At 47.8% G+C, this 13240-nt stretch overlaps 1 protein-coding gene across 1 annotated transcript; it reads right to left on the bottom strand.

Annotated features, from left to right (window-relative positions):
* Positions 1-6730: 6730 nt before the first annotated feature.
* On the bottom strand, positions 6731-13089 carry LOC133348418 (small ribosomal subunit protein eS17-like). Its single transcript, XM_061561214.1, has 2 exons — positions 12701-13089; positions 6731-6822 (listed from the first exon to the last, which is right to left on the bottom strand). The coding sequence occupies exons 1-2, from the start codon at positions 13065-13067 to the stop codon at positions 6731-6733; spliced, it is 459 nt and encodes a 152-aa protein (XP_061417198.1). The 5' UTR covers positions 13068-13089.
* Positions 13090-13240: the final 151 nt, after the last annotated feature.

The raw sequence follows: 13240 nt of genomic DNA, 5'->3' as shown, positions 1-13240 counted from the left end.
GCACCTGTACATGAGCTAATTTCATTGCTCCACCGCGATGAATATCCTCGGTTGCTTTCTATACCTCAGCTGCCACTTATTATCATTGACCAGCAGCTATGTGTCCTGCACAAGCCCACTCATGTAATAAACACAGCTTATAATATTGTTGTAAAACAAGAAAACAAGTTTGGTGTTGCAGGTGGAGGAAGTGTGTAAGAGGCCACAACATAACGAGTGGGGCTTTTGAGATTCAAGGAGTGTGAGTGCTGATATTTATATTAACTGATCAGCAGAGTCAAATTTAGTTATTACATCCCTTGGCAGTGATCGTTGACTGTCTAGCCAACCCTTTGCCAATGCGCTGCTGGACGGTAGACTTCCTATGGCGTGTCACGAATCACCATAACACTTCTTTGATCGTGTCACACACTGATTTGGCCATACCTTACCACACTGATGAATGTGGGATCGTAAAGGTGGAGCCCTGTCCCGGTTCAGTTATCACCTGCCACTCACGTTGGCAGGAAATCAAATTCGGGTCGTCTGGTTCAAAGCGTTGTGCCCTAAACCACTCTACCACTACAGGCCATATTTAATGTGCTGGTTGCAGTTTCTCACCTTACACTGGCCATGAGAAACCTAAGTTACGTGTAGCCAGGTGCGGCTTTTATTTTATTTTAAGTGAATGCAATGGTCATCAGGAATTGCACTTGCAAGAGCCCACGTGCACATTCGCACGTCCCCGCAATTTATATTTGGGCGGATTCCGTGCTGGTGAGATTGAGCTGCAGTGTTGTTGCGCCGAGGGTGAGTGGTCGCTATTGCGGAACACTTTTGAAAGAAAGTTTTGCCGTTCGACAAACCTCTGGTGCTCAGCTATTGTGGAGTCGCCCACAGAACAGAACACAACGCGAAGTATCCACTCTTAGTCTCCGAACTTTATGGCTCATTGCCTACTTAGCCGACCTGTTCCACCTCGTTAGGATCTGCGTGGGAATAGAGGGACAGGGCGGACCGGCTGTATCTGCTAAGGATCTACTTTGTTCACACGATAGTAATAGGGTTTTTACCATTTCAACTGGTTCAAAAACTGACACCTTTATACAAGGCATCATGTTTGCAATAACCACAACCACAAGCAGTCGAAATGCAAACAAAAAACACAACTCTGATAATGTATGTGCACTGTCCTTGAAATTGATTGGTCCACACCCGAGACAGCTTTTCTTAGAGCCGAGTCTCACATGATGTTGGACCAGATGACGCCAATGCAAACATGACTCCTTGTGTAGAGGTGATACGCGCTGGGATGAGGGATCGTATGCCAGCGAGTAATGATTGGCTGTGTATGTGGTGACGCGCGCTGACGGTGGAGGATCAGGGGTCAGCGCGGGGTCGTGGGTTACGGGGTAATGATTGGCTGTGGGCCGGTGACGCGCTGAGAGGGAGTGACCGGGTGGCAGCGCGGTGTGATTGGCGGAGGAGCGTTAACACGCGCTGGGGAAAACGGATCGTAGAGAGAGTGCGTCGTGATTGGTTCACTAAGGAGCGATGCTCACGTCGACGTACGCATCAGCTCCGTCTCTCGTGAGCAGGGGCTATAAAAGGGGATGCACACAGGCGTGAGGGCAGTGTGTAACCAGCGAAGAATGAAGATGGGGATGAAGACCTAAGGCCCTGCGGTACCTAGTCCCGCTGTCCTAACGGGACCGGGACTCTGTGTAACCCAGAGGCGAGTGTAGTGTGTGTAGCCATAGGCATAAGGTCTACACGAGCCGAATGCAGTGTGTGTAGCCAGGGACATAGGGTCTACACGAGTCGAGTGTATTGTGTAGCCAGAGGCATAGGGTCTACACGAGTGAAGGGTATCGTGTGTAGCCAGAGGCCTAGAGTTTACACGAGATTAGTGGAGTGTGAAGTCGGAAGAAAGGAGACCACACGTTGTATTTTGACACGTAAAGATTTAATAAAAAGTGTGTTCCCGTCAAGAAGTTCCTGCCGTCAATTCCCATACTTCAACTGGCGTCAGAAGTGAAACGGTCTTCCAAGCATGGATACAAGGAGGAGCCGTCGGACCCACGGGATTGACCACGGGGACAACCTCGTCGACGCGGGCCAGCTGGCATCGGGGGGTGAGGAAGAGGAGTTGCCCACGGGGCAGGATCCGCCGACGGCACCGGACGAGCGACGGGGGACTGACGCCGTGCTTCGCGAAGAGCACTCCCGTCTGGCGGAGCTGCTGCTCGCCGCCGCGTCCATCCTGGCGGAGATCAGCTCGTCGGGAGGAGCGGGGACGGCGGCCGACGTTCTACAGGGTCGCCCTGCAGATTCCCGCCAAAACGATTTGGCGATGCCCGCCATTTCATCTGCACCGACTTTTGGCGGGAACGGCCATCACCACGTGGCAGCGGTTCTCCATGCGCGTCCGCTGACGTCACCAACGCGCGCGGCGGACCGCCATCACACACCCGCCGATGGGGCCGCCATCTTACACACCGACGGGGCGGCAGAGAGGAAGCACGAGGAGGAGGACGACTTCATCTTTCAGCAGCGCCTTCCCACGTTGTCAGCCTTCAAGGCGGAAGGCGGGGATTGGAGCCAATTTCAGCGCAGATTTTTGGCGCATCAGGAGATGTCCGCCTGGTCCGACGCTACGGCACTGCGGGCACTGCCTGCTATGCTGGACGACAACGCGCTCGCGGCCTTCACGTCCGCACGCAGGTCGGACCGCTCCACGCTCAAGGATGCGCTGGCTCTCATGGCCAAGGTCTATGGTCCTCCCTCGGCGTGCCGCCATCATTTTTATGCAAGACGGAAGGCGGACACGGAGACCGTGCTCGCCTACCGCACGGCGTTGCTTGCTCTCGCCGACGCCGCGTTCCCTCGTATGGACGAGGAGGGCCAAGATGCCATGGTTTTTGAGCAGCTGCTCAAGTTGGCGCAGGACCTGGGGGTCCCCATCAACACGGCCGATGAGACCGATATTTCATCCTTACGGGTCGCCACAAGCATACAAGCGCACGAGGTCCTTCAACGTAAACAGGGAGTCGTCTGCAACGCTGCTGTGGCCTCAACTCCGGGCCCAGTTGTCACCGTGCCCCAAGTCGTCAGCCCACGAGAGGAGGCGTTCATCGCGGGACGACCGGGGGACTGGAGATCGGGGGGTCGTTCGCCTCTGCGAGCGGCCCGCAAGCTGGAGCAACCGAGATCTCCGACGACTGTCATCACCTGCTATAACTGCGGCCTCCGGGGCCACGTGGCCTCCGGTTGCCGCGCCCCACGTCAGCGCGCCATGGGACCTCGGCTGGACGACGACCAAGGCCCCAAGTCGTCCCTGCAAACCCCGGTGTCTCGGAACTGACAGCTGCCGACCACCGGCGGCCGGATCTTGAGCGGCCGGAGCCACCGGACGGTCGCCAACGTCCCGTCCCATACGACGGACCGGCCAGACGGACTCGCGCTAGGTCGCGCTACTTTGTGTGACCTACCACGTGAGGAGTCGAGGCAGCCGGAGCGCCTCGGCACTCCGTTTAGTCGGAGTGACACTTGGCGTGTTCGTTTTACGGTGTTCGCTTTTACTGTATTGTTCGTCGGGCTGTATATTGCTTCTTATTTAAGTGTTGTTGTTGTTGCGTTACGGGGCACACTGGGGGGGTGGGGTTTCTTTATTACTGCGTTGACGTTAGGTTGTGTTGTTGGTTAACAGCCGGGCCGGCTGCAAGCTATGTGGGAGGGGGTGATGTAGAGGTGATACGCGCTGGGATGAGGGATCGTATGCCAGCGAGTAATGATTGGCTGTGTATGTGGTGACGCGCGCTGACGGTGGAGGATCAGGGGTCAGCGCGGGGTCGTGGGTTACGGGGTAATGATTGGCTGTGGGCCGGTGACGCGCTGAGAGGGAGTGACCGGGTGGCAGCGCGGTGTGATTGGCGGAGGAGCGTTAACACGCGCTGGGGAAAACGGATCGTAGAGAGAGTGCGTCGTGATTGGTTCACTAAGGAGCGATGCTCACGTCGACGTACGCATCAGCTCCGTCTCTCGTGAGCAGGGGCTATAAAAGGGGATGCACACAGGCGTGAGGGCAGTGTGTAACCAGCGAAGAATGAAGACGGGGATGAAGACCTAGGGCCCTGCGGTACCTAGTCCCGCTGTCCTAACGGGACCGGGACTCTGTGTAACCCAGAGGCGAGTGTAGTGTGTGTAGCCATAGGCATAAGGTCTACACGAGCCGAATGCAGTGTGTGTAGCCAGGGACATAGGGTCTACACGAGTCGAGTGTATTGTGTAGCCAGAGGCATAGGGTCTACACGAGTGAAGGGTATCGTGTGTAGCCAGAGGCCTAGAGTTTACACGAGATTAGTGGAGTGTGAAGTCGGAAGAAAGGAGACCACACGTTGTATTTTGACACGTAAAGATTTAATAAAAAGTGTGTTCCCGTCAAGAAGTTCCTGCCGTCAATTCCCATACTTCACTTGTATAAAAAAGGTGTCAGTTTTGTTGCCAGATTAAAGGGTAAAAAAACAATTATCATATTTTGCTACTGGCAAAGGAGGTTCCAATGGAATATTTACAGGCTCGTATACAACTCCCCCCCCTTGCACCCCCTTCTTTCACTCCCACGGGTTTGTGTCTCCCACCGGCATATTTACCTTTAACCTCCTCCCTCGGCCTCCAATGATCGTGACATTTGTAGAGGAAACTCGACTCACCAACACGCTGAGAGGGGTAAGGGTTCCAGTCCGATTATTTTATTTTCGTCACACACCCAGCTCCCTCCTTCACGCACAGCTTTCTCCTCTCGTCCCTCTTCCGACGTGCCCTCCTATCCCCACGGCCCCTTCTCCCAAATCCCCCTCCCCCCACTTTCCCCCATCGTTGTTACCTCATTGCCAGCCACCAATCACGTTTTGTCACATCTCGGACAATGTTTCCTCATCTCCCACCACCAATGCCCCGTCAGGGGTCCCTAAGATCTGGGGAGGCAGATCTTCTCTGATTTCTCAGGTCGAGGCTTTGGTCTATGGGTGACCAAGCTTTTTTCCCCGTGTAGCCCCCAGTCTATGTAACGCTCTTCCACCAGATATCACAATCTCTGAGTTTGTGGACGTAAAAAAAATGCGTCTTAATAACATTTATATGCCTCCGTTTCTTAAATTTTTAGTTCGTTTAGTAATTGGATTCTTAAAATGTATTTATAATATTATGTTCATCTGCTGCTGCTGCTGCTGCTTTGTCCTGTACAGCGCTTTGATATCCTTGATGAGAATCGCTAAATATAAATGGAATTTGTATTATTATCGTCCTACGGCGGACTTACTCCCGGCCACGTCGGTGCGGGGATTAACGTCAGTGTGTGGGGGGTAAGGGAATGCTGTGAGGTTATGGGAGGACTGTTACTCATTGATGAATTAATTAATTGTTCATCGAATCACTTGGAAGGGAGGCGGGGGGGTGAGGCAGCAAATTGAATACTTTCCTTCCCATTTTAACGCACGAGTGCGTACGCAAATTTTCTATCTGCTTAACACGAAGTTAAGAAATTTTTTGCCGAGAATTCTTAAGAACATAAAACATCTTAACATCCTGAGTTCATGTCACCGAGTTAATTCGGATGAGCAAAGGGAGCGAAGTTGACTCCTAGCTAGGCAGTTGTGATTTAAGCTCGACAGTGTAATGCTGCCATGCTAGTGTAATAAAAGACTCCATCAGGCACTGCTGGTCTCCGTTTATCTTTTATTTAGGTTCTTTCTCCGCACCCCGCTGGTCTCCTCCGCAGACCAGCGTTGTCTCGCGCGCGCCCCGCACGCGCTCCCTCGTCAGCTCCTCCACTCTTCCTCACACCCCGCTGGTCCTGATAAGGGACCAGCGTCTCCTCTCGCGTGCCGCGCACGCTCCTCCGTTAGCTCCTCCACTCCCGCACTCCGCACACCGCTGGCCGACGGCGTGCTGAGGTCCTTCGGCCATGTGGCCGATGGCGCGGATCTCCTCTCACCACCCAACGTGGCTCAGCCTCTTAACTTCCCCAACTGCCACGATCTCTTCCGGGCTCCCACTTATATCCATTCCCCGCACGTCAGATCCGGCCTTCCCATACTACCCTGCTGGCTCCGCCCCCATTCACCTCGCCTCCCATTGGAGCCGAGGTGAACGGTGGCCCCTCCCATACGCCCCGCAGACCAGGCTCCGCCCCCCAATATCCCGGGCCGTGTGATTGGGCCAGAGCCCAGCAACAACCCGATTTACGCTCGCATTACACTAGGGCCAGGGGTCCAGCATGACAACAAAGTTGAACACAAGATTTCGATTTAAAGCTTTCGTGACTGCAGGGATTCATATTCTTGGTTCTTTCGGTATAAAGCCACGTAGCTGGGAAATAATAAAATAATACAAATAAAACATAATAAAAATTCTCACGACGTTTCGATTGCAACACAAGCAATCATCATCAGCTAAAAAATGTCTTGCTTTAGTTTTCACACCTGATGATGATTGCTTGTGTTGCAATCGAAATATCGTGAGAATTTTTATTATCTTTTATTTTTATTATTTCCCTTCTACGTGACTTTACCGAAAGAACCAAGAATATGAACAAAAGATGGTACTGAACGAATAACGTCAAACCATATTTTTTTTGTAATCTCTATTTTAAGAACAGCACAAGCACAGTGATTTGTAAATGCCGCGTTGCAAATGATTGTTAGGCTTTTAGACGTTCCACCGTTCATCTCAAATAATTAGGTGGCTTTTTTTACTTTGCAGTTACAGTGTCAGGAGCCACGAAGCAGTCCTTAGAGAGCCGCATGCGGCTGCGGATGCTACTGACGCCTGTGCTAGGCTCTGCTATGCCAAAAAACACAACTTGCAAGCCATACATATGCCTACACACCCGTGCGTCTTTTCCTGGCCGTTGAGCCTAGAGACCGTGAGGAGAGTTTCCGTTTCTTACAATTTCACCCATCGACACCACCCTTTTCCGTTCCTTGGAGGCAGCGTTGAAAACATGAATGTTTCCATCGTCTCACTTAAGAGTTTAAGTATAATGGCCCGTATTGGCTTCGCTTAAGGTAAACACGTGAAAGTACTGAATTTAAAAGTTGTCCATGGTGAAATTCATACGACTGCAGGTTTTTTTTTTATAATTAATGCACGTTATGAATATTCATGTCTTTTTAACAAATGAGTTGTGTTCAGCCAGGTGCTGACAACAATTGACCAACCTCTGTAGTCTATGTATTACGATATTTAAGGCCAATTAATGTGAAAAGAAGCCAGAGCATCCTGACAAAAACACGAATGCGAAGTGGCAACACTGTATCATATATCAGGAACAGATATGTATAAAAACAATAATGGCATCACTCCAAACAAGTTTCCATCCAGGACGTGTACACAGCGTGGTGTTTTTGCTGCAAAGCATAAACACTGATGTATTTCAAACAACAAGATATATAAGTGACATATTTTATTCTGGCAGCTGTTGTTATTTAAGAATGTAAGCATTTGCGTGAGGTGAATAAAACAGAAAAGTTTGTTAATTTTAAAGTTAGAAATACAGTTAGCTGATTTAAAGCATTCAATTTTATTACATTACTTGACTTATTAAGTTGTTGGCATATAGAGTATTTTGAAAGCTTATAGTGGAATTGCAAGAACATAGCAATTTTTTGGTTTTTACAAAAACACAGATTTTTTTTTGGGTCATCTGGGTTTTCCCTCCACATTTAGAAACAGGCGTTTAAAGTATTTGGCTGCTATAGATTTCCACATGATAAGCCACTTCGTTGATTTATCATTTGGGGCCATGTCGCGTGGGAAAAAAGAGCTATGTAGCTCAGTGGGCCTTAGCCTTGAATTTTATTTAAATATAATTTATTTTCGTTAAAATGTAATTAAATAGGTCGCAAATACTCATGACGGATCGATCGAGGAGCACAGATAATAGAAATTGTAGATCATAGAAGTGCTAATAATAGATGAAAAAAATTAATTTATAATTTCAACACCAATATGTATCATGTTGACATTCATTTTAAATATTGAAATGTGCCTATTTTGAAAAAGTACTCAAAACCTCAAAAAGTAGACTGCATATTTGGCTTTTTTTGTTGATAAAAGGACAACCTGTTGCTAAACATTAATTTTAAACATATTAACAATAACCCAACAAGGAATTGGCCACGAAAGAAAATCTAACTAGGAACTGCTTTAGTAGTGAGACTTATTGAGGCTTTGATAGATAAAGAGCCATTATCTGAGGACATAACAATCCTTATCGCAAAAGTTGAACAAGTACTCCTGAAATTACGCACTACCAGGAAGCAATGTATCCGTCTGGATGTGTATAAAATACGTATTCTTTACGTGGAGGGAAAGATGGGAAGAAGACGCGCATGCATCTGGAGGCAACAGTTTCATGCTTATGCCTGGCCAGACAAAATCCACGCGCGCTACTGCCATCTCCTGGCACAGATAAGTTCGCAACCAGTAAGCACATTGTCTTTGCCACTAATTCACCACAATTCCTTGCTGATCTCGTCAAGAAGCATAACACCATCAGGCGAACTACGGTCATCCTTGCAGCGGCTTTTGGCGAGGCATCGAACAAAAACCGGGCAATGCATCGCGCGTTTTTAGATGCACTTCTGCGGCCGTCTGGAATGCTCTTCCTTTAGATATGAGCAAGTCACCGGAGCTTTGCACTTATAAATCTAGATTGAAAACTCATTTCTTTAAAACTGATTTTCTATACTCTTAGGTTTTTTTCGGTAAAGTCACGTAGGTAATTTTTTTTACTAAAGGTAATAATAGATTATTTTCTTTTCTTTATTATTTTATTTTATTTCTATTATTACTTTTAGTAATTTTATTTTATTTTTTTTTACCTCCGTGACTTTACCGAAAAAACCTAAGAGTATGAATCCTTGCAGTCACGAAAGCTTCAAATCTAGAACTGATTTTTTATGTTTAGTTTGTTGTCCTTCCCCCGCACCTCCGATTGGCACGGTTGGCTACGTACGGTGCGAAATAAGTTCAACATATAGTACATACGTAGGCATTTTCTTGCGTAAAAAAATGGGTAATATTTGACAATAGTTTGGGAAGTTCTGGGTCATAGCAAGCAATGGTAACATAGAAGCAGTAAAAAACTAAAAACAAACACACTCACTCGTATATCCAAAACAAAGACAAAGATCCCCTGTGTAGCCTTAACCGACTGTTGGGGCAAGTGCTGTTAGCGAGCACCTATGAAGGCCAACATGGCACACTTGGGCGTGGGTGACCAACACCACGCCCGGCCGCCTTTACCTCCCCGATGGTCATCTTTCTACACACAGCACCAGGTAACTCATTTGAGACCGAGTCGACCTAGGGGAGGCCCAGGACCGGTTCAGACAATCCTCACCGGTGTTGGTGGCCGTGAGCAGGAATCGATCTCGAGCCGTCGGGGGTCACAGTGCAGCGAGCTAACCACTGCGCCACCGCTCTCCACACACTCACTCACAGGAGTGGCGAATAACATCGAACTTTCACTTCTACGATATGTACAGGAACACTTTCACGCCGTCTCTTGGCCACATAGACACCCTTATCGCTTAAAGCACGCGTAGGAGGATCGCGTGCCCACAACGTTGCATTGAATGAAATGTTCAAAAGACACTGCACTCAAAAGTGTACAGCTGTAACCTTTAGCACAAATTATACAGAGTACAACGAGATACAGTCCACTATCAAAAAGAAAACACGGTACATCAATAAAATATTGCACTCTTAGAGTGCACTCAACGTATATATGCGTGACGCAAAGTAGTTGGTGTCCAGGGCAGGTGGAGGGCGAAGGCTGAGAGGCGACGGGTAACTAGAAAGGACGGACGATGCTGTCAGCGACGTAAATCGGGTCATGGTGTTTGCGAAACGACGTAAAATGGGGAGACGTAAATGGGGGGCATTGCGCGGTATGTGGTGCTGATCTGTGTATTTGAGTCTGTGCCTTCTTCAGAGCAGGGCAGAACAGGTTATGATCAATGGGTCATTCGCAACACACTGATCTAATTACATCATTCATCAGAGTACATTCGATTTGAACTGGTGGTGTGTACCATTTAATTACGTATTTATCGATGTGTTTGACTGGGGTTGATGTTCATTTATAAAGGCATATTTACAAGTGATAGATTAACAATGTATGCGTATGTTTGGTTATGTGTTTACGTTTGAATTGACACCACGGACACCCTTGCAAACGAGATGTTCCATCTCAAGGGATTCTTAAGCTGAAATAACATAATGGAGGACATCAAATAAACTGCAAATTTAAGTCATGGCAGTAAAGGTCTGCGAAAGCAAACACAATTTTTTATTTGGGAAACATTAGAATCAAGTGTTGTTTTGTGACTGAGTGACAGATGCTGCTCGTGTCATAGACACCGAGGAGTGTCATATTATTAAAATGTTCCATTTTAATTATTAAACATCCATGCATGAAATATATTGTATGGCACCGTCTTTGACTCAAGTCACACATTGCAGGTGCCCTCAGCTGTTCTTGTTTACATGCATTGATCCGCCAGGGCACGTGACCTGTGGGGGCTGATGAGGCGCTCTGCTTTCTGCTCCTGTTATCTGAGTCGTGCACATTTGCAGCTGTCCGTGTGTGCCCTGAGTCAGCTAAATTCACTGCAAACTCATTACGCCTTGTGGGGAATTATGGGTAAAACATATACAGTGTAATTAATATTTTTTGCGGGTTAAGTCGTGTAAAAATTGTGGAGTAAATCCTCATCCATCCGACACAGCCGTGAATATAAGTGTCACGTGAATTAAACGTGCTAAAGTTATGACTGCTTCAGGGACGCCAATTATGAATCGTATTGGGCGTGTGAGCCCACGTATAAAATACACAGCACAGGACTGCATCAGTAAAACTCCGTTCTGTGCTTCCACTTAGAAAGAAATATGTTTTAGTCTATTGGCCTGTTGGCTTTCCTGACCAATATTGTCCCGCAGTATTTATTTAAGCAAGTATACTCAGGACCGGTTTTGTCTTTCTGGGTCTCATCAGGAAAGTCATGCTTGTTAAACCAATGCTTCTGATTCTAGATTTTAAGCTTTCGTGACTGCAAGGATTCATACTTTTAGGTTTTTTCGGTAAAGTCACGTAGGTAAAAAATAAATAATAAAATAAAAATAATAGAAATAATAATAGAAATAAAATAAACTATTTATAATTTTATTTCTATTTCTATTATTTTTATTTTTACCTACGTGACTACCGAAAAAACCTAAGAGTAACAATGCTTCTGAGTTTGCAGACGTTATCAGCAGGTGCACTGCACCTAAACGATGGGACAATGTTCAACGAAAAGATCGTATTGTAGACCAACTCATTATGTGTGGTAGGGTATTATGGTTAAATCACGTATATAAAAGCAGAACTAGATTATGTGTCTTCACATATAAATAATACATTTTATTCCATCGGCCCATTGATTTCTCAAACTAATATTATCCATTTTTCGATTTAAAGCTTTCGTGACTGCAGGGATTCACGGAGAAGGGAAATAATAAAATACTAAAAATTAAACATATTACTTCCCTTTTACGTAACTTTACCGAAAGAACCAAGAATATAATGTTATCCAGTAACGATTTTTTAAGCAACAAATCTCTGAATATTGTTTTGACCTTATGTGCCTCATCTGCAGTGTCACTCCTTGTTCATTTCCTACGGTATTACAAAACATTCCACGTTTGTATGTGGGAGGGCACAAGTCACCTGCAATCTGCCTTAGCCAGTACGTGTCTATGGGCACCACTGCCAACCTGCACGACATGCGGAGAGTTGGTCGTGAGCGGCCCACCCAGTCGGTCCAGTGTCTCCTGCTGTGTCAAAGTTCACTTGCCTCACTCAGCTCGTTATCGCTCACCGATGCTGCAGTCGAGCATGGATTTTATTCTAGATTTGAAGCTTTCGTGACTGCAAGGATCCATACTCTTTGGGTTTTTTCGGTAAAGTCACGTAGGTGAAAAAATAAAACAACTAAATTAAATCACGACGTTTCGGAGGCAACACAAGCCTCCGTCTTCAGGTGGAACCGTCACAGCAAAATTACTGTATCCGAAACGTCGTGATTTAATTTATTTGTTTTCTTTTTTAACCTACGTGACTTTACCGAAAAAACCAAAGAGTATGGATTTTATTGTTTTATTTTTCACAACATGAATGCGTCTTAGATCTGTAATGGGTTCCGGAGACACTTGTAGAGGTAACTTCTTTATTACAATCCAACACTCCAACAGTCCTGATACTCTGTTGCAGCATAGGTACACAGCCTAGGTACACAGCCTAGATACACTACTGTGGCTACGCTCTGGAACTCGCCCTCACAAGGACGTTGAGCCGGGAGTTCCAGAGTCCCACCACTGGCCCTCACAGCGTCCCAGGGTCCTGAGATGGCTGGTCTTGGGTCTTGGGTCTTGAGCTACAACTGGCCCTGATCGGCCAGGGAGCTGCCCTTTTTATGCCTCGTCCCCAACGAGGGGTGGGGTTATGTGCGCCCCCAGATATCCCACAGAGCACACACAGCCCCCCCCATTGGTGGTGCCAAGGGGCTTAACTGGCTGGGTTGTCTGGGATCCCAGCGCCTGGCGCCAAGGGGCTTAAGCGTCTGGGTTGCCTAGGGTCCCAGAGCCCCCAGCAGCCCCTCCCTTCTTATGTCACTATAGATCCGCGGCGACCGGAAGGCCATGCCCAGAATCGGCTGAGTGACCTGCAGGTTGGACAGGTTTCCAAAGTCCAGCACTTTCAGCATCTCCTTGGTGTCCGGATCAACCTCAATCACTTCATGGTCGAGGGCCGATACCTCGGGCACGTTGATGGAGATGCCACGGACAGGGCCGCGCTGGATACGCTTCATCAGATGGGTTACATACCCTGCGATCTTGTTGCGGAGCGGCTTGCTGGGGATGATGGCAATCTCGTCGCACACGCGCTTGTTGGTGTGGAAGTCATTGCCCAGGCGGGTGTAGTACTTCTCGATTGTCACCCGCGCCGCCTTCTCGATCGTCTTGGTGCGTACGCGACCCATGTTGCCTGCGCGCCGAACGAGAGAAGGGGCCGAGGTGGGCACGGCGCGTGATGACAATCGGAATCAATAACACTGCATGTGCTGCCATCCACACCTTTGGAGCAAGCGTACAAAATGCTACGCAGGTAGTAATCCGTTTTTTTACAGGCGACCACTTTTTACAACCCAGCATG

The sequence above is a fragment of the Lethenteron reissneri genome, chromosome 27 (assembly GCF_015708825.2).
Source record: "Lethenteron reissneri isolate LAM-NWPU_2019-01 chromosome 27, ASM1570882v1, whole genome shotgun sequence".
NCBI classification, from domain to species: domain Eukaryota; kingdom Metazoa; phylum Chordata; class Hyperoartia; order Petromyzontiformes; family Petromyzontidae; genus Lethenteron; species Lethenteron reissneri.
Note: the sequence above shows the minus strand (reverse complement) of the source record. Positions and strands in the feature narration are given on the sequence as shown.

What these genes read in the sequence shown, in the direction of transcription:
- LOC133348418 (XM_061561214.1), bottom strand. Translation starts at nt 13,067, where the DNA reads ATGGGTCGCGTACGCACCAAGACGATCGAGAAGGCGGCGCGGGTGACA. An exon ending in CCGGTCGCCGCGGATCTATA is followed by an intron (nt 6,823 to 12,700) that starts GTGACATAAGAA and finishes TTTTTGGCATAG; the next exon opens with CAGAGCCTAGCACAGGCGTC.